General features: G+C 54.7%; 9 protein-coding genes across 9 annotated transcripts; 3 read left to right on the top strand and 6 right to left on the bottom strand.

Annotated features, from left to right (window-relative positions):
- Nucleotides 1-216: 216 nt before the first annotated feature.
- On the bottom strand, nucleotides 217-1,298 carry BDZ83DRAFT_572559 (NUDIX domain-containing protein; the record flags this gene model as incomplete). Its single annotated transcript, XM_060504523.1, has 2 exons — nucleotides 217-1,186; nucleotides 1,255-1,298. The coding sequence occupies 2 exons, from the start codon at nucleotides 1,296-1,298 to the stop codon at nucleotides 217-219; spliced, it is 1,014 nt and encodes a 337-aa protein (XP_060367459.1).
- A 719-nt stretch (nucleotides 1,299-2,017) lies between these two features.
- BDZ83DRAFT_572393 (uncharacterized protein) lies at nucleotides 2,018-2,632 on the top strand (the record flags this gene model as incomplete). Its single annotated transcript, XM_060504500.1, has 1 exon — nucleotides 2,018-2,632. The coding sequence occupies one exon, from the start codon at nucleotides 2,018-2,020 to the stop codon at nucleotides 2,630-2,632; it is 615 nt and encodes a 204-aa protein (XP_060367460.1).
- Nucleotides 2,633-3,124: 492 nt separating this feature from the next.
- BDZ83DRAFT_749964 (GDA1/CD39 family protein) lies at nucleotides 3,125-5,262 on the bottom strand (the record flags this gene model as incomplete). The annotated part of the gene is made up of 2 exons (XM_060513851.1): nucleotides 3,125-5,175; nucleotides 5,250-5,262. The coding sequence occupies 2 exons, from the start codon at nucleotides 5,260-5,262 to the stop codon at nucleotides 3,125-3,127; spliced, it is 2,064 nt and encodes a 687-aa protein (XP_060367461.1).
- Nucleotides 5,263-8,057: 2,795 nt separating this feature from the next.
- On the bottom strand, nucleotides 8,058-8,998 carry BDZ83DRAFT_203199 (uncharacterized protein). Its single transcript, XM_060501663.1, has one exon. It carries the CDS (start codon nucleotides 8,720-8,722, stop codon nucleotides 8,117-8,119), a length of 606 nt encoding a protein of 201 aa, XP_060367462.1. The 5' UTR covers nucleotides 8,723-8,998; the 3' UTR covers nucleotides 8,058-8,116.
- A 510-nt stretch (nucleotides 8,999-9,508) lies between these two features.
- On the bottom strand, nucleotides 9,509-10,373 carry BDZ83DRAFT_749965 (uncharacterized protein; the record flags this gene model as incomplete). Its single annotated transcript, XM_060513852.1, has 5 exons — nucleotides 9,509-9,519; nucleotides 9,585-9,764; nucleotides 9,826-9,947; nucleotides 10,001-10,240; nucleotides 10,297-10,373. 5 exons carry the CDS (start codon nucleotides 10,371-10,373, stop codon nucleotides 9,509-9,511), a joined length of 630 nt encoding a protein of 209 aa, XP_060367463.1.
- Nucleotides 10,374-11,871: 1,498 nt separating this feature from the next.
- On the bottom strand, nucleotides 11,872-12,529 carry BDZ83DRAFT_612689 (uncharacterized protein). The gene has a single exon (XM_060507724.1). The coding sequence runs from the start codon at nucleotides 12,462-12,464 to the stop codon at nucleotides 12,180-12,182; it is 285 nt and encodes a 94-aa protein (XP_060367464.1). The 5' UTR covers nucleotides 12,465-12,529; the 3' UTR covers nucleotides 11,872-12,179.
- Nucleotides 12,530-12,534: 5 nt separating this feature from the next.
- On the top strand, nucleotides 12,535-13,012 carry BDZ83DRAFT_612690 (uncharacterized protein). Its single transcript, XM_060507725.1, has one exon. It carries the CDS (start codon nucleotides 12,666-12,668, stop codon nucleotides 12,834-12,836), a length of 171 nt encoding a protein of 56 aa, XP_060367465.1. The 5' UTR covers nucleotides 12,535-12,665; the 3' UTR covers nucleotides 12,837-13,012.
- A 721-nt stretch (nucleotides 13,013-13,733) lies between these two features.
- On the bottom strand, nucleotides 13,734-16,089 carry BDZ83DRAFT_717726 (fungal-specific transcription factor; the record flags this gene model as incomplete). The annotated part of the gene is made up of 3 exons (XM_060511980.1): nucleotides 13,734-15,816; nucleotides 15,869-15,992; nucleotides 16,041-16,089. 3 exons carry the CDS (start codon nucleotides 16,087-16,089, stop codon nucleotides 13,734-13,736), a joined length of 2,256 nt encoding a protein of 751 aa, XP_060367466.1.
- Nucleotides 16,090-19,330: 3,241 nt separating this feature from the next.
- On the top strand, nucleotides 19,331-20,454 carry BDZ83DRAFT_203255 (uncharacterized protein). Its single transcript, XM_060501665.1, has 3 exons — nucleotides 19,331-19,993; nucleotides 20,083-20,214; nucleotides 20,262-20,454. Exons 1-3 carry the CDS (start codon nucleotides 19,614-19,616, stop codon nucleotides 20,356-20,358), a joined length of 609 nt encoding a protein of 202 aa, XP_060367467.1. The 5' UTR covers nucleotides 19,331-19,613; the 3' UTR covers nucleotides 20,359-20,454.
- The last annotated feature ends 1,111 nt before the right edge of the window (nucleotides 20,455-21,565 follow it).

A 21,565-nucleotide genomic window follows, 5' to 3' on the forward strand; every position in this document is an offset into this window, starting at 1 on the left:
AAAAGACACTGTAACTTGTCGCAATGGGAGTCTCAACGCTTACTCGCTCTATTCTGGCGTGCATAAAAGTGAGGCACTACAAAAGGCTGTACAGATGCCGTATGGCCCTATATGGCAAGAGCATGGGCAACGGAGTTAAAGGCGTCAGGAAAATTTCTGAAAGAGCAAGCTAGGCTGCTCATGATATCCCTCGGATCTCGAAACTTTGCCCCTGGCTCAAGCATCGATAGCCCCTAGGGACGGATCCTGGTTGTGCGGCCCAGGAAACGGCATTCGCCGGTGGATTCTTTGCACAATCTGATCGTACTCGAGCTCGTTCTCTCTAGTCAAGATACCCCGGCGGATAAAAAAGTCGAGAGCCACCAGCGCGCAGTTTGGCTTCCATACGCCCTGTGCGAGTCCTTCGCGGACCTGCTCGACCGTACTCAGACTGAACTCGGCGACTTCGCCGTCCTTTGGCTGCGGCACAACGTCTGCGGGTAGTTCGAGATCATAAATCCATTGAACTTCGGGATAGATCAGCCCTTCCTCACCCGCCTCTGCCTCGGTGATGTAAATGTACGTGACACCGCCAACAAACTTGGTCTGATGGCGAACAATCTCTTCCGGCAGGCTGGCTTCCTCGTCTGCCTCGCGGATGACACACTCAAAGGGGTCTTCTCCCGTCATAAGTCCGCCGGCGACGGTATTGTCCAGCATGCCGGGGAAGGTCGACTTGGTCGGAGAGCGACGCGGGACCCAGATCTTGATGCCGTGACTCGCTGACGGGTCACGCACAAAGGCCGTCAAGTGAACGCCGTATCTCATAACACCGAATAGCCCTGAGGCGGCCCTCTCAATGTCGAAGAGGAGCTCGCCATTGCGGCCGTACACGGGCCACAGCTCGTCGCGCCAACCCCGGAGGATGGGGAAGGTGTCGTTGGCTCTCCAGTAGTCGGAGAGGTCCGCCGCCAGCCTGCTGCGGCTCTCTAACGTCGGCCCTTGAAAGGCTCTGAGAGTGCGCTTCTCCGAGTCGACTTGGACTTCCCCCTTGATGCTGTCGGGTACCTTGAGCAGCTCCTCCACCACCCTTGGCAGGACGTATCCGAGAGGCACGTCGCCATGCTCGTCTTTGCAAATGAGAGTGTACACAGACCCAAAGGTCTCTGCATGGGGTGCGTTGTCCTTGGGCTGCTTGTACGGATACCTGCATCGCCGGTCAGCTGCGGGGGCCTAGTCTCGGGGTGCAATATGCCCAGTGCTAGTGTTTCTCACGAGTCGACCAGGTCGATGAGATCAATGTTGGTAAAGGACTTCATTTTGTCGGAGTATGTTCTCTTGGTCGTCTTGAGAAGCAACTGAGTGATAATGCGGCCGGGAATGAACAACGATCGTAGCATAAGTTACTGTGTGTTTTGAAAGATGCGAGGTAGGCGTTGTCTAGAGTTAGGTGCTGCCGAACCTCGAAACGACGTCGATATGCATATAAGTCTGACCCCGATGCCGGAAGTGACGTGTGTCCAGCAACAAGAACCAGCATCAAAACTTTGGACCTCCCGAGTCGGACTTCTCAACGGCAAGTACAGAGTGAGGTACATTCATCAACTGAGTAGGTAGCGGATCCGATACAAGCATATGATTGGCTAGTGTCATCGAGGCTTCTCCCATCGTCTCGAGGCTTCCTCCACAACCTAATGCAGCTGCCCCTCCCCCCACCTTGCAATACAACAATAATTGTACTTGACCCGGTGCCTCTCACTTCATCGTCAGCCTCATTCTCGTAGAGTCTTCAAGCACTGAAGCCAAGGACTTATTCTCCCTCAGAGAAGCTCCTCTTTGTGAATACGTACATTTGTGATCCTTCACTTTCGAAGCTCATCTCTTTGTATACAGCCAACAGGCTGTTTGCTCCAAGGCTTCCAGAGGCCGTCTCACCCTCTTCAATCAATCTTTTCAGATCGTTCGTGAGACGACATTAGAAGGCCATTCACACCGTCCAAGCCAGCTCTGAAGGCACTCTACCTCTACATCCACCACCATGTCCGGCCCTCTCTTCGGCATCGTCCCAGCCGGCCAGCCCCTGCTGACGGACCCAACATCGGCGCCCTCGGAAACCTCCTTCCTCTACTCCGTCTCCGCCGCCAGACCCTTCTCCCACATCACAGTCATGCTCCTCCCGGGCATCGTCCTGCCGCCCGACACCGCCGCCGCAATCTACTTTGCCACGGCCGCCGACGTCGCCGCCGCCACTGCAACGGGCCAGACGCCAAACTTCAAGTTCCTCGGCGGCATCGGCACCGGCAAGGAAAGCGCAACCTTTAAACTCAACGCCGGCAGCAATACCAACAACGGCGGTGACCCCAGCGTCATGATTGGCGTCTCGGTCGAGCCCGCCGAGTCCGTCTTCTCCCGTATCCAAGAGATCTCCGCCAACAAGGCCTCCTCCTCCTCCAACGCTTCTTCCCAGCCGTCCACGCAGCTTCTGGCGCAGAACATCATCAAAAACGCCTTCAACTTCCTTGCGAGCTTTAGCGGCACGGCCGGCCCCGGGGGCGTCGAAGTCGTCCCGCTCAAGGCATTTGAAGAGTGGTGGAAAAAGTTTGAAAGTCGCGTGCGGTCCGATCCGAGCTTCCTCGAAAGGCCGCAAGACTGAGGATGCCCTACCGCCATTTGCTCACATGTTCTTCTTTACTCTAGTACATAGCACTCCTAATTTGATACCCGAATAGATGATTTCATTGTATTCATGTTCGAGACACATAGACAAACGCGGTCTAGTTTTCATTGTCATCTGTTCAAAAGACTTGGTCTGGAAAGGACTGGCGATTCGGCGTTGTACAACACCCAACGCAGAAAAGGAACAAACAAATCTGCGACAGCTCAATGCCATGCAATGCCTCCCAAAGAAAAGCGATTTCTCGTCTAAAGCGGCCCGGTAACACTTCCCGTGTGATGAAACGCCGTTAACTGCCTCCACTCCGAAAAGCCCAGAGGGGCCTTGATGCTGGGCTAATCCATCATGCCTAATAAACGCCGTCTCCATAAAAATGAACAAGAAGAATAGAAAAAACACCCAGATGAAATCCCCATCCAGTCGCTAGCAGGCATGCATAATCTTACACTGCGTAAAGCAGGCATCTGTTACTTAATCCTCATCCAAGGGCTTCATGAGCGGACTCTTTAGTCGTGTCGGACTACCAGCGCGACTGCGACGTCCTGCATTCACCAAACTTGGTACCAGTCTCTCTCTGCTCTCCGTTCTCACCGCCAAACCACCGCGATCCATTGAAAAGGTAGGTCGAGCGTCGTCGAATCGCTCAATGTTGAGCTTCGGGGTGGCAAGGCCGGAAGAATGGCCTGCCCTGGAGCCCTCGCTGCTGTCGGAGTGCTCGTTCTCGTCAGAGTCGACAGAGCCTAGCTCGAACTGATCGGCATCGCCCTCTTCGAGGACTCGTTCGTAGGATGCCGATGACCGTCCGAAAAGCTTGTTGGTGAATGAAAAGCCCCGCCCGAATTTGCGAGGGCTGCCCGGACGTCTCGTTCCCCGAACGGCAGACGCAACCTTGCCGAACCATCGTGCTCGGCGGTCTCGCTTCCGCAGGAAAAAAGCCAAGACAACCAAAACCAGAACGAAAGCCAGGAAACCGGATCCAGATTTCGTCTTCGCCTTGTCCAGGAGCTCGTCGGCATCCCAGTCGTCATCGTCGTCGTTATCCCCGATCGTTATGGGAGAGAACTTGGATCCCGCAGGCTCAAAGTCGGTCGCGCCGGCAACGTTGCTTCCGAAGCCAACCGGCTGGGCACTTCCTGCGGGAGGGACTTGGCCGGCGGCATACAGCACCATCTTGCCCAGGGTCCAGCTGACTTCGACGCCGTCGATTTCGTTGACTGGCTGGAAGGGATCGACAAAGCCCTTTTCCTTGGCTTCCTCCAGGATACCCTTCGTGACGTTGAGACCGGGTTGCGGCGTGTGTTCGAGTCCGGGTCGCGGAATGCCGATTCCTTCGTAAAGAACGTTGATAAGCCAGGACGCCTTGAAGCAGGCTTCCTGGGCGTTCTTTGCTTTCTGGGCAGAGGACTTCTTTCTCGCATCAATCTTGGACTCGATATCCACCCAGTTCTGCGTACAAAAGTCCACCACGTTCTTTTGGTACGTTGCCAAGTCGTATGCCGTCTTGTGGCCCTTCCCGAATACTCCGTGGGTCGTGTGCCAAAACTCCGAGACACCGACAAAGTGATTCACGTCGAAATCGATGTTTGGTACATGCTGGCCATTGAGAAGGCAAGGCTCGTCTGTACACGGGGTATCTTTTCCGAGGAGAGGCTCGGTTTGGCGCAGGCATTCGTCGAATCGACCAGTGCCGAGTAGAGAGAGTTCCTTGCCCACTGCCTCGGCCTCGACAGGGTCGCCTTTGACGTTTGTTCGCAAGCCGGCAGGGAGGCACGGATCCGGTAACTCGAGGTCGTTGGGCTTGCCATACTGTTCTTTGAGCTTGTCGATGTAACGCTCGCGGGCCTGGTTTGCGCCGTAGCCAAGCCAGGTGGCAGTGAAGACTCTGTGCTCAATGGTGCTGCCGTCCAGGGTGCGCAAGCGAACAAGCTTGAGATCGTCGGCATGTCTCTCAGCTTCTGTGCTGTTTGGTGCGAATGCAATCTGCGCCGAGGCACCTCCCATGTCCAGGAAGCCGTACGTGTGGTGGCCTTTACCGTGTGTGTGCTTGTCGGGGTGGTCGAAACCGCCAAGCAGATAGTTTGTAGCGAGCCAGCCGTACAGACCCTCCGTCTCCCCAGAAATTACCTGGATGTTGGTATTGCAGTCGGGTAGCGAGAATCGCGTATTTTGCTGTAGGTAGGAGCACATGCTGCGGAGGAGAGCCTTTTGTTGGTGGTCGGGAAGGAGGCGCATGCCAGCCGTGGCCATGAGGTAGACGGGCGTATCGGCAACCTTCTTGTCGGGAACCTCCTTGAGGGCCAAGTTAATGAGAGATTCCAGGTGTCCATGGCCGATCTCTTCTGGCTTCTCGGCGAAGGACGACACGCCGGGGCGAATCTTTTCGCTCGTCTGCAGCTTGATCTTGGGCAGACTATGCAGCTCTTCCACAGTGGCATGCTTTATGGCTTTGGCATGGTCCTTCCATTTGTAAACGTACAGGCGTGTCCCTGAGGAACCAGCATCAAAGATGATTCCATATCGCCCTATTTAGTGAACACTTGAGTCAGCTGGCTGCACGGTACAACAACGCAAGACGCGACGTATTCTATGAGCATACATTTTTTCCCCATGAGGAGCAGCTGGCGCAGTCAAACTGCGGTTTCTGGGGGCAGGTTTGGTGTAGGTCGGTTGTAGGAGGGAGAAGGTGTGGCGGGATTATAGCATGGGCGAAGGCCGATGAAAGAGGAATCGTTATCGAGGTCGGGTAAGCGTGGTGGTGGTACGGCGCCTTGAGACTCGTTCGTTTGATCGGTTCGAGTCAGTTGTTTGTTCTTTCGAGATTTGCTCCCTTGGTGGTCACGGTTGAGGAATTTCGAAAACGCCTGCAATTAGGCTAGTCGCAGTGGAGGATCGTCGTGTGTCGTCGCGGCGAGATGGGCAGAGTTCGCGTGGAGGACGACGGGTGTTGGCAACGAGACGGGTAAGTTAAAAAACAATTGGGTAGTCGCAAATGTAGGGCGAAGCGGCAGAAAAATTGATTTCAAAAGAGTTCGTCGTCTAGGATTGATTCAAGCGAGCGTCGGTCATCCTGGAGATTGGACAGGAGAGATTGGGGAACGAAGGTTGGCAATTGATTGCTCGATTGATTACCGGCGTCAGGGGAATCAACGGCCAAGGCAAATGGAAGGGATGGGGAGAGAAAAGAAGTCTGGAGACGTGGTTCTAAGACTCGGGGGTGGGACTCTAGGAGTGGAGGGAGCTGATGGAGACGCAGACGCACTCGCGGTAGGTGAGTGGGTGAACAGACATACGCAGTAGGCAAACGGAGACGACGACGGGAGACGGAGACAGGGGGGTGTGGCTCGTGTTGGGGCCTGGGCTGGTACGCCTTGGTATACCTACTGCGTAAGTCGGTCCCTCTGGGAATGGGATTACTGAGGTGACAGGGTGGCAGAATGACGGGACAGGGTTGCATTCAGCCAGAGATTACGCACCCACGCACACTGTACCTAAGTAAAGGAAGGTAGGTCGTTTCTGTTATCTCATGTCTTATCGGCGAAGAAAAAGCTGGATAACCAATGGCAGTCGGAGGCTAGAACGAGGCCCCACACCGTGTTGGAGACTTGCTCAAGTAAGGTACCTTGGCTACGGTACCTTGGAGGATTAGCCAAGCACCCAAGGTGCCTCAGTGCCTGCAGGCAGCGTACAGACTGAGACTACAGAATAGTGGCTGGCTACCCTCTTCAACACTAGTCCCAAGGTGAGGTGACGGGAGGTGAACGATGGCAAGCTGTCTGGTGTGTCTGCGCCGGTCTCGACTTCAAACGAGAGAGTGCGTAACCGTCTGATTGTTGGTCATGATTGGTGCCCTCGGGGGAACGTGCCTTTTCCCCTCGACTGCCGGATACAGTCGCCCAGGACTACACAGTACCTACCTGTTGTGACAGCACCCAATGGAAGGTTGGACGGAAATGCTCTCGGGGGTTTCTGCATCTCGATGTACGGATACATGCGCTGCCAGTTGCCAAGGTGCCTTATCTTGCGCGTCCTCCCTTGATCATCGCCCAGAGCTGTATGCAGTTTCTCACTGATAGGGACCATCAACCCACGGGCCATCGACTTTATCCCTCACTTCCCTTCTCCCTCGACTCAAGGACCGTGCCGGCGCGTGCATCAACTAATGGAAGGAAAAGAAGCCTCGGAAGAATTGGGGGACCACACCAGCACCAAGCACTAAGGTAAGCCAGCGCGGCGCGCCACTGTGCAGTGTGTGGCCACAGGGCAATTGGCAAATCGCCGGTCGGGCGTGCCGTGGTCCCTTACTCGCCATCGTCGCCTCCCTCTGGCCCGTGCACCGTGAGAATTCTTCGGAATGCTCACTGGGCTGATGGATCCACTAGCAGACACCCCTGTCGTCCACTCGCCAGACTGCAGAACTTGGTTGGACCCCTGACTTGGCGTGTCAGATTGGCCAGACGGGAATGCCACGGCGTTGCTACGGAGCACACTGTGCTCGCCGCGTACCTGTACTTTGAACCTCTGCGGAATCTGGGAAGCACGGAAGCTCCTTCTGCAGCCGTCATTCCTAACTTCCCACGGTTCCAAACTTAACGCTTACCTCATCACATGCCCACCAAGTGCAAGAGATATATTTATCCCCCGCCACGAGTTTCGATACCTACCTTACTGACTGCAGTCCTGTGAGTGAGTGGGGTTATGCGGATGCAGGGCACAGTGCTCCAAGACAGTGCCAAGGGATGCATGCAGGCCGTCACGCAACTAATAAAGTAACCGGCCCACGGTTACGACGAGGATTGCCCCGTCTGCTATCGCAACCTTGGCCCAAGATAATTTCTTATTCTCTTCTCTTCTCTTTCTTTTCCCATCTTAGAATTGGTGCACAATCTATCCATACTACCTAAACTACATGGTTGCCGAGTCCACTGGAAATGGTGAATGCATGGCAACTTGTCTTTAAACCGCCGCGTGGGTATCATGTCGAGACTTTCTCCCCTCCTGCTGTTCGCTTTCTTTCTTATTCCTCGCAATTCCTAAAGGGATTGATTTATGGGCTCTCGCGCTCTCAAGTGTCACCTGGAACCATATAGCTCCGTACCACACTCAACATAGGTATCGGACACTACAATACTTGGGTCGAATGAGGCTCTCCAAGTCCAAGTCAATATTTGACTTCTGCTTGCAAGGTGCATCGCGTCGACCCATCCCTATCCCCACCCCCAATGATATCACGTCGTGCTTAACTTCCCATTTTATAGCCTTCTTTCGTCTCAACATCCCGTCTGCTCTACCGGCATCACCAACTGTCCTTGGATTTGTCCTCGTTCCCGCCCGCTTTGGTATCTGAAACCACCGAGCGCCGATGTTGAGCACCAACGTCATACGCCATCGTCCGGGGCTGCAGCGAATAGCATCCGCCCTTCCCGCCGCGTATCATCCGTCGCTTCCCTTCCCCCTCACACACTGTCAACGCTCGTCCTGCCTTTCACCTGTCCACCAGATGGGATGACTCTCCAACGCCTCCCATTGTAATCCCAGCTTGCGCGTATCCTGTGGCCCGGATCCCAGCTCCGGGAGAACAGGCAGTGCGCTATAAACCAAGGCTGTTCGACTGCTGCCCATGTGCATCGGTGACGAAACTACTAGTCGTGGCTTCTTCTGTCTTCGTGCTTCCAGGCTGTGTCTCCTCCCTCTGCACTGTCGCCACCATTGCACTGATCGCTGCGCTGCTGCTTGTAGCCATCTGCCGCCTACCATATCGCCGTTGTTGCCGCTCTTGGCGCGGGGTCTGTTGGACTTTTGCAGTTTCTTCCGTTTCTTCGGCATAGTCTTGGGACTTTCTCGGCCAGTTTTGATGTAACGCTCTTCACCCACACGCGACAACGACGACGTTGAGCTGGATCTCTTGGTAGACCTTGTTCGGCCGAATCGTGGCATGACAGCGTATCGAGTTCTTGCTGGCAGGCTTATCATCAATTCGACTAGAGACAAGACTGATGTGCGTATATCAACTACCAAGGAACTGCCAAACGCAAGACCGATACCGTTATGGCCCCTTGATATAAGCCACATCTTCGTACCCAAAGGATGTTGTTTCTTCTGCTACAACTCGTGGCCCGTCCTCGAACAAGGTCCCGACCTCGTTTCATACTCTTGAACAAAAGCCTTCACGTCAAAAACAAATATGTGGGCCGTCCGTCGTCCATATTCTTTTTGCAACTTCTCCATCCATTGTCACCCCCAAACATGTGTCTGGTCAGCAAAGGCATCTGTTCTCGAAGAGGACAATCATGGCCCAGGTCACGGATCCGCCAAGTGGCTAAATGCTGCGGGAGCTATGCCTTGACGTTTGACTGCTGTCCCACATCGTTAGTCGCGATACTCTAGAGGCCAAGGCTGGAAGAAATACCATAAGAATATGTCTCGGTGTCGTTGCGCCCCGTAGAGCCATAACTACCGTGACTGGTATGCCCAGTCCGGATTCCGGAAGAGAGGCCAACTCCAAGGCCTCGTCCACGCGAAATGGGCGGGTGTCTTGCAAGTGGGAGATTCCCCGAAGGACCGCGAGGCATTGGTGTTCCCGTTCCCGTACCCAGCCCGGACGCAGTCGATAGGCCGAACCTTTCATAGCCGCCACTGCCATGTCCTCGGGGTGTACCTCGGGGGGTGCTCATGATGCCGCCTGCTTGTGTTGTCAGTGTGCAGTTTCGTCGCATCTTAGAGGGATTTTGCTTATCTTGCGCAGGTCCTGGTTTTGACCAAGCTCTGTCGTCCCGTAATGGCCCAGAACCCCCTCCGCCGGCAAGTGGTCGTCGATGTCCTCTTTCTGGCATGATGTAGGAATTCGCATTGTTGTACTTAGACTGCGACTGCTGTTCGTAAATATTTTGCCTCGCTGCGGCTTCAGGAAACTCAAAGGCCGGTAACTGTGTACCATAATGGAGGTTGGAGTCAACTGCATCCGAGGCGGCAGCCTCCATCTGTCCCAACTCGGCCTTCCGCTTGACCTTGTCGTAGAGCTCCTGAACTTGTGTGAGCTTGCGGCACTTGTCTTGGTAGGAACGCGCAAGCTCTTCGTGTTTCCGTCGCATGTCGTCGTAGTCATGTGAAAGAGCTGCTCAATATTAGCCAGCTTGTCCATGGTCTCGAAAACCAGCCACGTCGTTGTTTCGTACCTCGTATCTTCTCCTGGAGACCCGAAATGTCGGCATTCGCATCACCCACTGTCTTTTCGAACTTCACGTTCAGGGTCTTCAGCTTCTCCGTCAGTGTCCTTTCGAGATAGCGCTGGTATATACTGCGCTAGGTAAGTGACCGTTGCCGAAGGAATTGAGACAGGGACCAGCTCACACTTCTTGGGTTGTCTGGTAGGCCCAAAAGCTCAGGGCCCTTCCTGCACATTCCATGATTATGTTGGGGCTCAGCCCGCTGAGAACGCTGGTCTTGTAGTCCTCGGTTAGATTCAAGTTGGTCACTACGGCGTCGTCTGGATTGTTGAGCTGGCATTCACAAGCCGGGCACGACTTGCGGCAATCCGGAGCTTGGCCTGTCAAGCCATGGCGCTTAGAGCAGTCCACACAAAAGATGTGGCTGCGCAAGTTCAGTTCGCTGACGGCTGCTTGATTTGCTAAGGGTATCTTACTCACCTGCACGTGGTGACCAAAGCCTGGTCACTGAGCTCTTTCCGACACTTGAGAACATTGCATTTGAGAGTATGTTCCATGGTGAACGTTGAGCCCGGCCGTTGAATCTAAGGGAGTAGGACATGCGAAGTTTAGAGAAAATCGATGCTGGTCTGGGTACTCGACGCCGTGATGTATCGTGTAGTTGTTTCGAGGACAATTCTGTCCACAGAGTATGTACATTCGCAATTCGCTCGCAGAGTGCTGGTACCAGAGGTTTTCATATGATCAACTGAATCACGAATCTTTCTCAGGAATTAACTTCCCGCAAGCAAAAAGTATGGGTAATTCACGAGCTTTCGAGAGAAGGACGGGGACCATTGTTGCAGGTGGAGAATTTCATGGATGTTGGACGTAGCCCACGGCCCTGCTCTTGGTGTACTTTCCTCACCTGGGATGCTCGTAGGACATTACGCTGGCCGTTATTTCTCCGCCTGCCCAAATGAATGGGCGATTTCCGCTCTCATGAGACTTTGAGGTAAGGAAGGTTCCTCCCACCTTGGGCAGGTAAGTAAGTAGCTGCCTCAATTGCCCATCTTCGTTTTGTGCAGGCACGTACCTAGTGCCCAAGGTACCTTATGACCCTGCGGATATGCTCCTGCCTCATCCTTCCTCGACGAAAGGCCAGTAAATACTCAGTGGACGTGACTCCTATAAAAGATGAGAGCGACAGTCACACACGAAAATGGGGTGCCTGGCCCACTGCTGTCCCTTGAGCTCACTTTACCTCACTGACGTGCATGTCCTCAGCATGATGGAAACACTGGCGCCTTTCCTTGGTTCTCAATGAACTTCGTTGCGAATGAGAGGCCGATACTCTGGTTTTCGAAACTGAGGAAAGCTTCTAGAAAGTCGGCTGCCGGAGCCGGTGGGAGACCCAGCCCGACTGCACCGGAGTGGGGCGCATCCCAACGGCCCCCAATCCCCGCAGTGCGGTTCGTCTCGTCTCGGTCTATCGGCCGGGTTTGAGTGACCCATAGTTAACCGGATCAGCGGGGCCGGCACTTTCGCCGCTGTGGCCGCGTTGACGATGAGACATGCATGAAGCAGCGTTACTACAATTCTGCCTCGCTTTCTACTTTGTATAACTACCGGCAGCCCAGTGGCCCCCGAAAAGTTTCAACAAAGACTGCAAGGGGTCCGAGGGGACAGCATTGAGCCTCGGTTTTTTTTCGCAAATTCTGACCACAGCATGACCCGGTGGTCGCATCGCCTGCTGAAGGCATGACTCGTATGCCTCGTCGCATCCCGTCGACCGAGGCTATTGGCACGCCGGTGCCATCGGGAACGTAGGCCCGGTGTCAAGAAAGGAGCGAAGCCTTATTCGTTGTGGGATGACCGAGTCACATCGTGTCCTGGTGCCCTAGCATCAGGTCTCTCGGCTCAATTGGCAAAGAGCACTAGTCACTGGGAGTCTAGACTCTAGAATCCAGAAGAAGACAACATCTTGGCCCACGATGTACCACTTCGACCCTTGTATATAGTCTTCAACATGATAGCGCAGAAACGTCACACAAGCGAGAGTCACACAGAACGTAATGTCAAATTTCATTGTGTACGACCTCAAGGTATATCTTGATGAATTGCCGTGGAGTAAAGAATGACTGGGTTCGGCATCTGTTATGACGGGCGTCGGGCGTCTTTCTCGACGCCACGCACCTGCAGAAGCCCCTTGTCGAGTACGTCGATTTTTGATGAGACTCATTTGCGCCAGATGGGCACCACAGCAACTATTGCATGAGGCTACCATTGAACTCGGCGGCCCCTTCCCAGCGAACTGTTCCTGGCATTCTCTAGCAAACAAGAGTTGTGATTCGAGCATCGTATAGATACACGTTTTCATGACTCTACTCTTGCTTAATGGTGAGAAATGGCTGGTTCCTGAAACAAGAATAGAGGCAATGGTAGTCGCGCACTATAAGGCTCTTCGCATTGTAAAGGCTCCAAGTAGCATAGCATCTCGTTATATACCCAACACTATCTTGTTTTCCCTGAGCAGACGAAGTGTGGCGTAGCAGGCAAGGTACGATGAGAAGTAAAAGGAAGAGAGAGAGATATGTGAGGCGCCGGAGTGTAGGAGGAGACAGGGACGGCAGAGAAGTCAGAAGAACCATGATTGGAACATGGATCATGGGATGATTCTGAAAGTGTGGAGTGCGTGGCGTCTATGAGGGGGAGTACAGAACAGGGGGGACACTCTGCTCTCTGCGGGCCGACATCCCAGAAAGCCCATCCCTGACACCTCCACCAACATATTTACCCGCCCAATCGCAACTCGGGTCCTCTCGGATATCTGCGCGTTCATCCTAGCCTGGTTTACCTTACCTCGGATCATGGAAACCTCACTCAACCTCACCTTTCCAGTTCTAACCCAAGCTTCTCTTTGGGGAATGGGGAGCATGACGCTAAGAGAAACGGCCACCTTTGACGAGCCTTTGAGGAACCATCCTGCTCCGATCCGACCACTCACCTCCCAGCCAGCCTCATCCCGGCCGACGCCATAGCATGATCGCCCGCTCTCCCGATCGCGACGTTATGCTTGAAGTGAATAACAAAAGGTCCCCCCCTTCGTGCCCTGTAATAGTTGTGCAACCCGAGGTAAGGTACACTTGCGCTATGTGTTGTTCAGGGGTAGGCGAAGCTCCTGCTGTTCGTCAACAGACATATAATTCGCTGATGCTTTTGAGCACACCGTGACATGGAATAACCTTCCGCTTCTCAAGGTCGGGGAGGTCGAATAGTGTTCTATGACTTCGCGGTACATAAGACCCTGCACACCACTCGTGTCCAAGGCCTCTTTACAGTCATGTGCCTGCCATGGCCGCAGCACGACGTAAAGTTATGCGGCCGCGCAGGGACTCATTAGGGTCGTAGGACCGACAGACGAGGCCCAGTTTCGCCTTGCCGGCACTCCAGAGTAGCTCCTCGCATGGCAAAAACACACGTGGCCGATGTCATTGTTTGCCAACGGCGGGCGGGCGAGCCCGGGGTTAGAATGAGCTTCAGGCCGTCTCTCGTCACAGTTTGTATTCTTGAATGGGGTCTCGTTTGATTGCAGGTCGTACGTAAAATCGTCATCGTCATTTCAGGGCGTTTCCAGTAATCTTCGCCGCCATCATGTCCCGTTTTCCATGCTTTCAGGCGCGCCAGCCACCCTTCCCTTTTCTCCTTTCTTTTTTTTTCCCCCGTCAATGTGACTGGCGTTCGTTCCAAGAAACTCCGAGCACGGTTTGGCTCACCCTTTTGGACATGCGAGCTTATGTACAGCATCTCTGGCTTCGGCTATAATGCCCTCCGCCAAGTGTCCCAATCCCAGCAAGAGGATCCAAGTATGTACCATAAAGAGAGAGAAGATATGTGCCAGAAAAACAAAGCCAGAGCAAAATCTCCAATGTGACACATCAGTGTACGAAGAAGCCCCCCTCCATGCCGGCTACCTGGCTGCCCATCATACCGTAGTCCATGTGCATCATATGCTCGTTGACGTTGTACGGGGAAAAGTCGACGGCCTGGTCAGGACCCTGGCCCCAATACATGCCATCCATATCCCATAGTCCATGCTGATCGAGCATGCCCATCATGCCCATCCCTTCCGGCTCCAGGCCGATGGGTGACATGTGCAGCTCCGCCTCCGCCATCAGCATCCCTTGCTCGCCCGCCAACCCTTGCAGAGGGCTCTCTGACCGCATCGACGGCTGTCGAGAGGCTTCGTACATTCGCCACACGACCTCTCGGCTACGCTTCGCCGCCAATGACCAGTCCTCCATGGCCTCCAGCAGGTCGAGGATCGTCTCGATCTGCTGGTGCCAGTCGGCCACGCGCGGGCTATTCCATTCCCAGAACGTGCTGACCAGCGGGATCATGGCCGCCTGGTAGAGGAACCACACAGCGTTCCATCCAGACATTTGGTTGCGAGTCCATTCCCGGGCAATGTCCTCAATGGTCTGCTTCGCGAGCTCGCGGCATGTCTCAATGGCCGCGACGTCCTGCTCGGCCACGTGAGACAGCGAGCCGTTGCTAGCCAGGCTCAGCAGTACGGGTCGGTGGAGGAGCATCCGCAAGTTTTGGTATCGCCACTTCATGATGCACCGGGCAATGTACAGCGGCTCCGCGCAGGGGTCCGTTGTCCTCAGGAGCCACGGTAGGCTGCTGTACCAGTTGACCAGCTGCCCGTCGAGGTTGCAGCGGTCTTCTGCGCGGAGGAGGGGCGAAATGGCCAACAGGTCCTGGATCTGCGTGGCAATCTTGCAGAACTTGATGTTCTCGATGAGGGGCAAGATGCCGGCGTGCTGCGCAGAGTCCCGGCCCTGGTTGATTCCAAACTCGGGGGGCCGAATGTTAATGGCAGGGCCCCATCGGCCAAATGAGGGTCGTCCCATTGTTGTTGTTGCCCAGGTGTCAAGGCAGAAGAGGCTCCACCACGTACGGCGTCGGGTCTCGGCGGCGGCAATGTCGCTCGACCCTTGCGCCAGGCTCTCTCTGTGAAGACCGAGGGCGCTCGCCATTCTAATGGCCGCGCCGAGGACGGCGTTGGCCATATTGGGTCTGTTGATGTAGTGAAGATAGTAGCCTCCGATCAGCGCGAGGGCTTGCACCATTTCGATATGGCTACTGCCAAAGGCGTCCATGGGCAAGTGCTCCATGGCCCTGTTATAGTAATTAATGTGGTTGTAATCGTCCGACTTCATGGCCACGATGCTGCCCATGGCAAAGACCATGTTCAGCAATGCTAGCCAGGGGGCATCGAAGCGCTGGCCCTCCAGATAATCGGCTCGGAAAGCGGCCTCGTCCAGCATGGGAACGAAGACGTGGATGCGTTTGAAGTAGGCGTCAATGAGCGTCTGGCCCTTCCATGACCACGGGATACGCTGGGTCTCCTTGGGCACGGCGCTTCTCTGCCGCATGGATGGGAAGCTGTGTGTGACTTCGGCGCTCTGCAGAGGCGTGGTGAGCGCGTTGCGCAGTGCCGGTTGAACCTTCATGAGGCACATGAGCGCTGCTTTGATCGAAGAGGCGCCAAGATATGACGATTGCCGGTCCACCGAGAGCGAGAGTGCGTTCACATCGTCGGCCTCAATGGGGATGGGATCGCGTACGCGACGTTCTTCGTCCCACTCGGTGTCCCGGCCAGGCATGAGCTCGAGGCTTGAAAAGCCCCGCTCGGAGCCGGAGCAAACCGGGGAGTCTAGTTCCTGTGAGAGAGGAGAGGCGTTGAGAGGCGGTGAGGGGAGCGCAGTTGGCGTGTCCAGGACCGGGTGTTCGAGGAGACCGAGGAGGTCGTGACGAGATAATGGAAGCAACGATTGTACGTCCTGATGGGGGAAGAGGCGCTTGAGCACAGAGCGGCATTCCTCGAGAGACTGTGAGAGTGCCTCGAGCGTCTTGCGAGAAGGGATGACGCGTTGTCTGTGCTTGTCATAAAAGCAGCGCTTGGGAGCACGGCTTGAGAGACATTGGCCGCATGGTTGTTGGCCATCACAGCGGCTGTCAAAGAGGTTAGATGATATCGGGTTAAGAGAGGCCGAGCGGAACATACATTTTTCGTCTCTTGCACTCGGCGCAAGCATGTGGGGTAGTGATTCTCTTGGAACTTGACGAGCTCGTCGGTTTGCCGCTTTCCTGCGACTCTGACGTCTGCTTCCGTGGCGTCACGCCCTGGACTGAATGGCGTGAGTTGGAGAAGACAATCACGGCTCAAAGAGACTCACAGGTGTGAAACATTCCACCCTGAGCGGGTACTGAGATGGACGGAGCCATATTCGTGGTTGCCGAGAAGATGGAGACGATCAAGCCGTTGAGGAGCTGAGATGGACTGCAAGAGCCTCGGGTGATTCTGTCAAGAGGCGTTGAGATGATCAAAAGATCTATCTTTGTCTTTGCGGGAAACCTAGACGCACAGATCAGTTTGTCAACAAGGTTGGCGCAGACGCAGACATTATATACAAACTGGAAGGGAGAGTTGTTGAGTAGAGTCACAATGAAGTACCCTCCTGAGTACGGCAACCATTCTAGAGACCCGGCGCGGCAACATTGGGTGTGGGGAAAAGCAGCATGGGTCTCGAGGTGCACTGAATGAGAGGGAAAAGAGGCGATGGAACCTCAATGCCGTGTCGGCTACGTGAAGCAAGATGGACAGGCAATTGAGCTTAGGGTTGGCCGGCCGGAACCAAACCAGGCTAGACGGCCAAGCAAGTGACTGGGGGGCTCACAATGGAGGGGGGCTTGATCCAGATTCAAAGAGTCCCTGGCCCACTGCGAGGTGACATCTGTAGAATGTCGATTGCATATGTTCACGGTATGTGAAAGAGGCGGCTGGTGGGCTGTTTCTTGAGAGAGAGAAGCAGAGGGCAGAATGAGCTAGGACGAGGGGAACCGAGAGAGAAGTGGATTCAGTGTCCAAACATGGGCGCCTTGGAGGCGACGAGCCGAAGAGGTGGTCAAAGTCAAACCTGCGAGGTTCAGCGTGGAGCCGTAGACTCGCACCTAGTGCCAGGAACACTGACCGGGGTTTCTTCTCCCAGAATCCCTGGAGGAGGGGCGTGGACGGATCATGAGAGTGAACGGGACCATGACAGGGCCAAATTCCGGAGGGACGGGAACAATACCTAAGCACGCTAGACACTATATCATCAGACCAAAAGACGAGGGACGGTAACTCGCTGGTTTAGGTGAGGCATTGTGCTGAGTGGTGGACCTGGCCTCATAGAGATGCGAGTGAGACGGCAAGATGGGAAGATGGGAAGACCTCGTGGTGGTGTCTTGGATTCCAGGGGCTTGAGGATCGGGGCCAAGGCCACTACCGAACGGCAAACACAGGCACACAGGCACCGCAGAATAGAGGGTTCAGATGGTGGGAGAGGTGTAAAGGCAATGCAGATCAGTGTTGGTAGAGTGCTATATCCGTGGTTTGTAGCAGTAGAAGTCATTGGTAGGTAAGGCAGGAAGAAGCGGAGGATGAAGCGAAAGACACACCCCTTGGATATCGAGGCGAACTGTGATTGGGGCAGAAAATCTGGAGAGTGTGGAGGAGGATGAGGATGAGGAGGGATGACAGGTTTGTGTCACTGTGGCTGGTGAAAGATGGGATGGGTGGGAAAATGCAAGTTTGCTAGATACAGCAAGTTAGCAGTTAGCAGCGCCAACGACACAGCTCAGGTGACACGACACGGCACGATGGGCTACCTTAATGTACGGACGAAAATATGGGGATTGGGGTAAGGTTGCAGTGCGCAAGTGGCTCCAAACCTCGGTGTGAGGAGATTTGCGAGAATGGGAGCGAAAAGTTCGCAGGAGGGATGGGTGGGCACAGTTGGTGTTGTCGTCCGGACCGATGGGCAAATTGTTAAATTAATCTACAGGCAAAGTTTGGTGGTTGGCGGAGGGCAAGCAACGTGAGTGATTGAGTGGTGAGTGCACGAATGAGTGAGTGAGGTGACGGGGTGGTGCAAACTTGGAGTTGAGTGGTGAGTGATGAGTGGTGAGTGGTGGTGAGTGGTCTGGGGGCGGGGAAACCGGCCATAGGAGGGCGGGGGACCGTCGGGTCAAAGTGGGGTAGCGTACCGGGCCACGAGTGGGACAGACCACTCAGAGGACAGAACGGGAGACGGGACAACTTGGAGATGGGAACGTTCCGCTCGCAACCGTGATTACCTACGGCGCCTGTCCACTACCCGATGTGATCAATTTACCCTCGGTACCTCTTTCCTTCTGCGCCTTAGACAGTACTACTCAGTACCTACCCAAGGCGTGTACTAGGAAATACCATGTAGCAAACATCGCATCGCATCGCATCGCATCACATCTGGCATCCGAACGGTTACTGGGATCCTTATTCGTTCTCAGACATAGTTCCTGGTGCCTTGATCCACGGTCAGGTGCGTATTGCAAGTGGCAATGGCTTCCACGTTGGACGCGGGTTACGGGTGAAGTAGTGTTTAGGTTGAAGTGCCCAGTGACAGCCGTCAGCCACTGACTGGTGGGGAATCTCAATCGGGCGGGGCCGAACCCCTGGCGTGTGAAGCTAAAGTTATTGCTTTTCTTGCGGGTGTCCACGATGCCTTCCATTTCCTTAGCAGTGCTTAAGTAAGGAACATATAGGCACGGGCCATTAAGCTCCAACTTTCTTTTTCCTTCTCGAATTCTTGAAGGGTGGGAGCACCGTCGTGAAAAGGGGCAGGAAGCAGTTTCCTTATCACATCGCAGGAGGAAAGTGCTGAATTCTTACCTAAGGTTACACCAGCCACACCGGCACTATGTAATCCCGCCTCAGCCACGGCAGTTACACCTCATCTCAACGACGACAATAACCATGGCCTGGAAGTCAACCAGCACACTATTATCCGTACCGCCCTATCCGAACCCGAAGCTCTTACTCTCGCCCGACCCTCTCTTCCCTTTCTTCTTGAGCCTTGTTGAGCCTTTCAGGCCTTCCGCCTCCGTCTCCGCGCATATCCGCAGTCGTCCTGAACATGTGGAGCAAGATCCATACGCGCATCACCCACCAAGTCTTTTAGCGCGTGTCGTTAGGCTCCATCGTCTGCTCTTTTTCTCTCCATTCTCTGCATCTTGACGGCTGGTCACCATGAGCTTCCTCTCGTAGACTGGGTGGCAGGCTAATTCGCCTGGAGATGTGTGGAGAAGGAAGGAGGTGTGGAAGAAATGAACAAGGTGGTACCACCGCCGATCCAGGGTATCCGTACACCTTCTGTCCAATGCCCCTCACCCTCCCACTCCCCTGTTTCTCCAAGCTATCCCCGCATCCTTGTTAAAGAAGACGGCCTCCAATTCGTGAGGGGATAAACCTTTTTGACATCTGACCCTTTTTCCCATGTACAGACGAGACGACACCTTCTCGGCCTCATGCGGTAGCCCGCCAGCATTTCGATATGGTTGATCAATTCATGTCTTACACCTCTCCTCTGTCCTGATCCGGTCTGCTCTCACTGGCGGTCCGGCTCATTGCATCTCACTGCGGCCGGCTTGCTTACCATCCCTCCCTCATCGGCCCATCAGGGGATGATATGTTCTTGACCGAACGAAAACCAGGGAAATGATGAACGGGCTGCCGGACTCTGAGAGGCTGTCTCGTTGTGTCATCTTGAATCTCGTCATGGGAAGCCGCATTGGAGGACCCGAAGGCGCGCAAACTCACGGCAAGCGTCGTGAAGCTATCCAGAAGTCATAGCAGCGTCCAAGTATGGGTGCATCTCCCAAGTCTCAATGGACTTGCTTCCATTACACTCCAATTACTAGAACTTATTTCTGCCCGGCTTCGATCCCGAATGCTTTCGGCTGTTTCAGAGCACTTCCCGCCGGCATGTGCCGCCCATCGTCGGTCTCAACTTTGGCTTCATCGATCCAGAACGACCGGCCCTACCAACGGGTACCTCTTACAGGAGCGCCAGACAGACGAGGCGGCTCAGTCACACGTCCATCACAACCCATGTAACACCAGCATGCGCTTATTCTTCTTCTTTACTTCTTCCCTCTGCTTCCTGGAGTACTTGAATCTGCCGCCCGTCCCATATAGCCCCATAATCACTCCTACCCTCCCCACACCCCTTTGCATTACAAGTTTGGTTCCTCCAACCACGCTGCCTCCTCTACCGTCTCGACCTTTCCTCCCTTGGTCTGTATTCCGGCCGGCCTCCATCGTGACTGGGTATGTATTCACAGTCTCGCGTGCGCGACCTGGACGGGACGACTGTACCTGGAGAGCCTGCACTAATCAACAACGGCGAGGCACATCAGGTGGACAGCCTTCCACGCAATGACACGCCTCGCTGAGCAGCCGTGCCTGGCACCCCTCCCGACGAACCGTTCCCATGTCCCCTGCGTATTGTCTGCCGCCCGTCATCCGTTAAAGGAGCAGATTTGCCTAAAGTAAGGGACGCCTATCCAACTGCTAAAAGCCACACTAATGCATCTAGGTCTTTGCGGACCCAAAGAACGACAGACGGCTCACTGAGGGACTCCCTGATCTTGTCACCATCACGTCTGGGCCGCTGTGTCTCAATCTTCCACTGACGCACCGCACTGAAGACCCGGTCCTGGGGCGATGACCGCTCATGTGCTTGTCAAGAGTTAACCTTCACTTCGTGGTTGACCTCATGCAATGCATCTGCACTTGTTGGGTAGTCGATACCCCACAACATTGCCTCCCTCCTACATCGACCAGGCATAACTAGAGGTCCAAATCGCATCGACTAAGGTGTGATATGCTCGATCCGGTCAGCCGACAGTACCTCACTCTTAGGCGCCCTTTCTCGTTGGCCTGGAGTGGGTGCCGGCTCCCGCATACCGTTGGGTTTTCAAGAAAAGACTATTCTCTCCCTCTAATGCCGCCTGAACGCGTCACTGCAGGGGGCAATGGCCTCCTCAATAGCTGGAGATGAAACATTGTCTTTCGCTAATCTGCCTGGCTACGGCACATGCTGGCTTGTGGGATATATCCCTCTCCGAGTTGCCATGTGCCTTTGAGCGTGCCGGCGCGGTACTCTGAGCCGGTGGTTACGCCAGAGGACAAGATGTGTTTTGGGATCACAAACCACCGCAAAAAGATGGTCTTTGACCACGTCGATCAATGAGGCGGCATCATTTTCGCAGGCGCAAACCACCAGGCACTCCTGCAGTAGCTTGTCCATGGTCTGCAGAGGATGATCCCCAAGGTTCCTGGAGGTATGGTTCCCCAGATTCAGGATTGTGCAATAGCAGAGGGTATCGGACCCGGCGAACCGTCTAGACTTGTCGTCTCCTGTCTAGCCGCGCTTCTCCTGCGGGGATCTTTGAGTCACGGGTTGTAGAGGTAGGGGTGCGTATGTTTGCATGAAGCATGGTTGGCCTTCTAGTAGCGGCTTGTGTCCGACGCTGACTGGAGCTTGCAACTCTTGAAGCCGAGAATCGACCGGGGCAGTATAACCGTCATTTACACAGCCAAATTCTTCCGCGAGACTGGTCCCAGAGTGTGATCAATTTCCGAGTCATCACAATGACAAGGGCCTCTCTGACGACTATCCGTAATGCCCATTGCGGGATATACACGGGAACGGTCACGAATACTGCGAAATGCCGCATGGACGCTCTCGAGCGTGCGTTTTCGAGGTTTGTATATGTCGTTCAAACTGGCTTCCGAAAGAGGCCTGCCCAGCTTACTATGTTCCCCGGCACAGCAATTCGGCCCGCCACCTTTATCGACACGTGTTTAATCTTATTAACGCATCTGGCTCGGCTGCGC

The sequence above is a fragment of the Colletotrichum acutatum genome (assembly GCF_030867785.1).
Source record: "Colletotrichum acutatum strain CBS 112980 chromosome Unknown BDZ83scaffold_24, whole genome shotgun sequence".
In the NCBI taxonomy this organism is placed as follows: domain Eukaryota; kingdom Fungi; phylum Ascomycota; class Sordariomycetes; order Glomerellales; family Glomerellaceae; genus Colletotrichum; species Colletotrichum acutatum.

Excerpts from the sequence above, each read along its gene's own strand:
- BDZ83DRAFT_203199 (XM_060501663.1), bottom strand. The coding sequence starts at position 8,722 with ATGTGGCTTATATCAAGGGGCCATAACGGTATCGGTCTTGCGTTTGGC.
- BDZ83DRAFT_612689 (XM_060507724.1), bottom strand. The coding sequence starts at position 12,464 with ATGATCCATGTTCCAATCATGGTTCTTCTGACTTCTCTGCCGTCCCTG.
- BDZ83DRAFT_612690 (XM_060507725.1), top strand. The coding sequence starts at position 12,666 with ATGGAAACCTCACTCAACCTCACCTTTCCAGTTCTAACCCAAGCTTCT.
- BDZ83DRAFT_203255 (XM_060501665.1), top strand. The coding sequence starts at position 19,614 with ATGCTTTCGGCTGTTTCAGAGCACTTCCCGCCGGCATGTGCCGCCCAT. Across the intron at positions 19,994-20,082 it reads CCGGCCTCCATCGTGACTGG|GTGGACAGCCTTCCACGCAA; the intron begins GTATGTATTCAC and ends GAGGCACATCAG. Across the intron at positions 20,215-20,261 it reads AAGGAGCAGATTTGCCTAAA|GTCTTTGCGGACCCAAAGAA; the intron begins GTAAGGGACGCC and ends TAATGCATCTAG.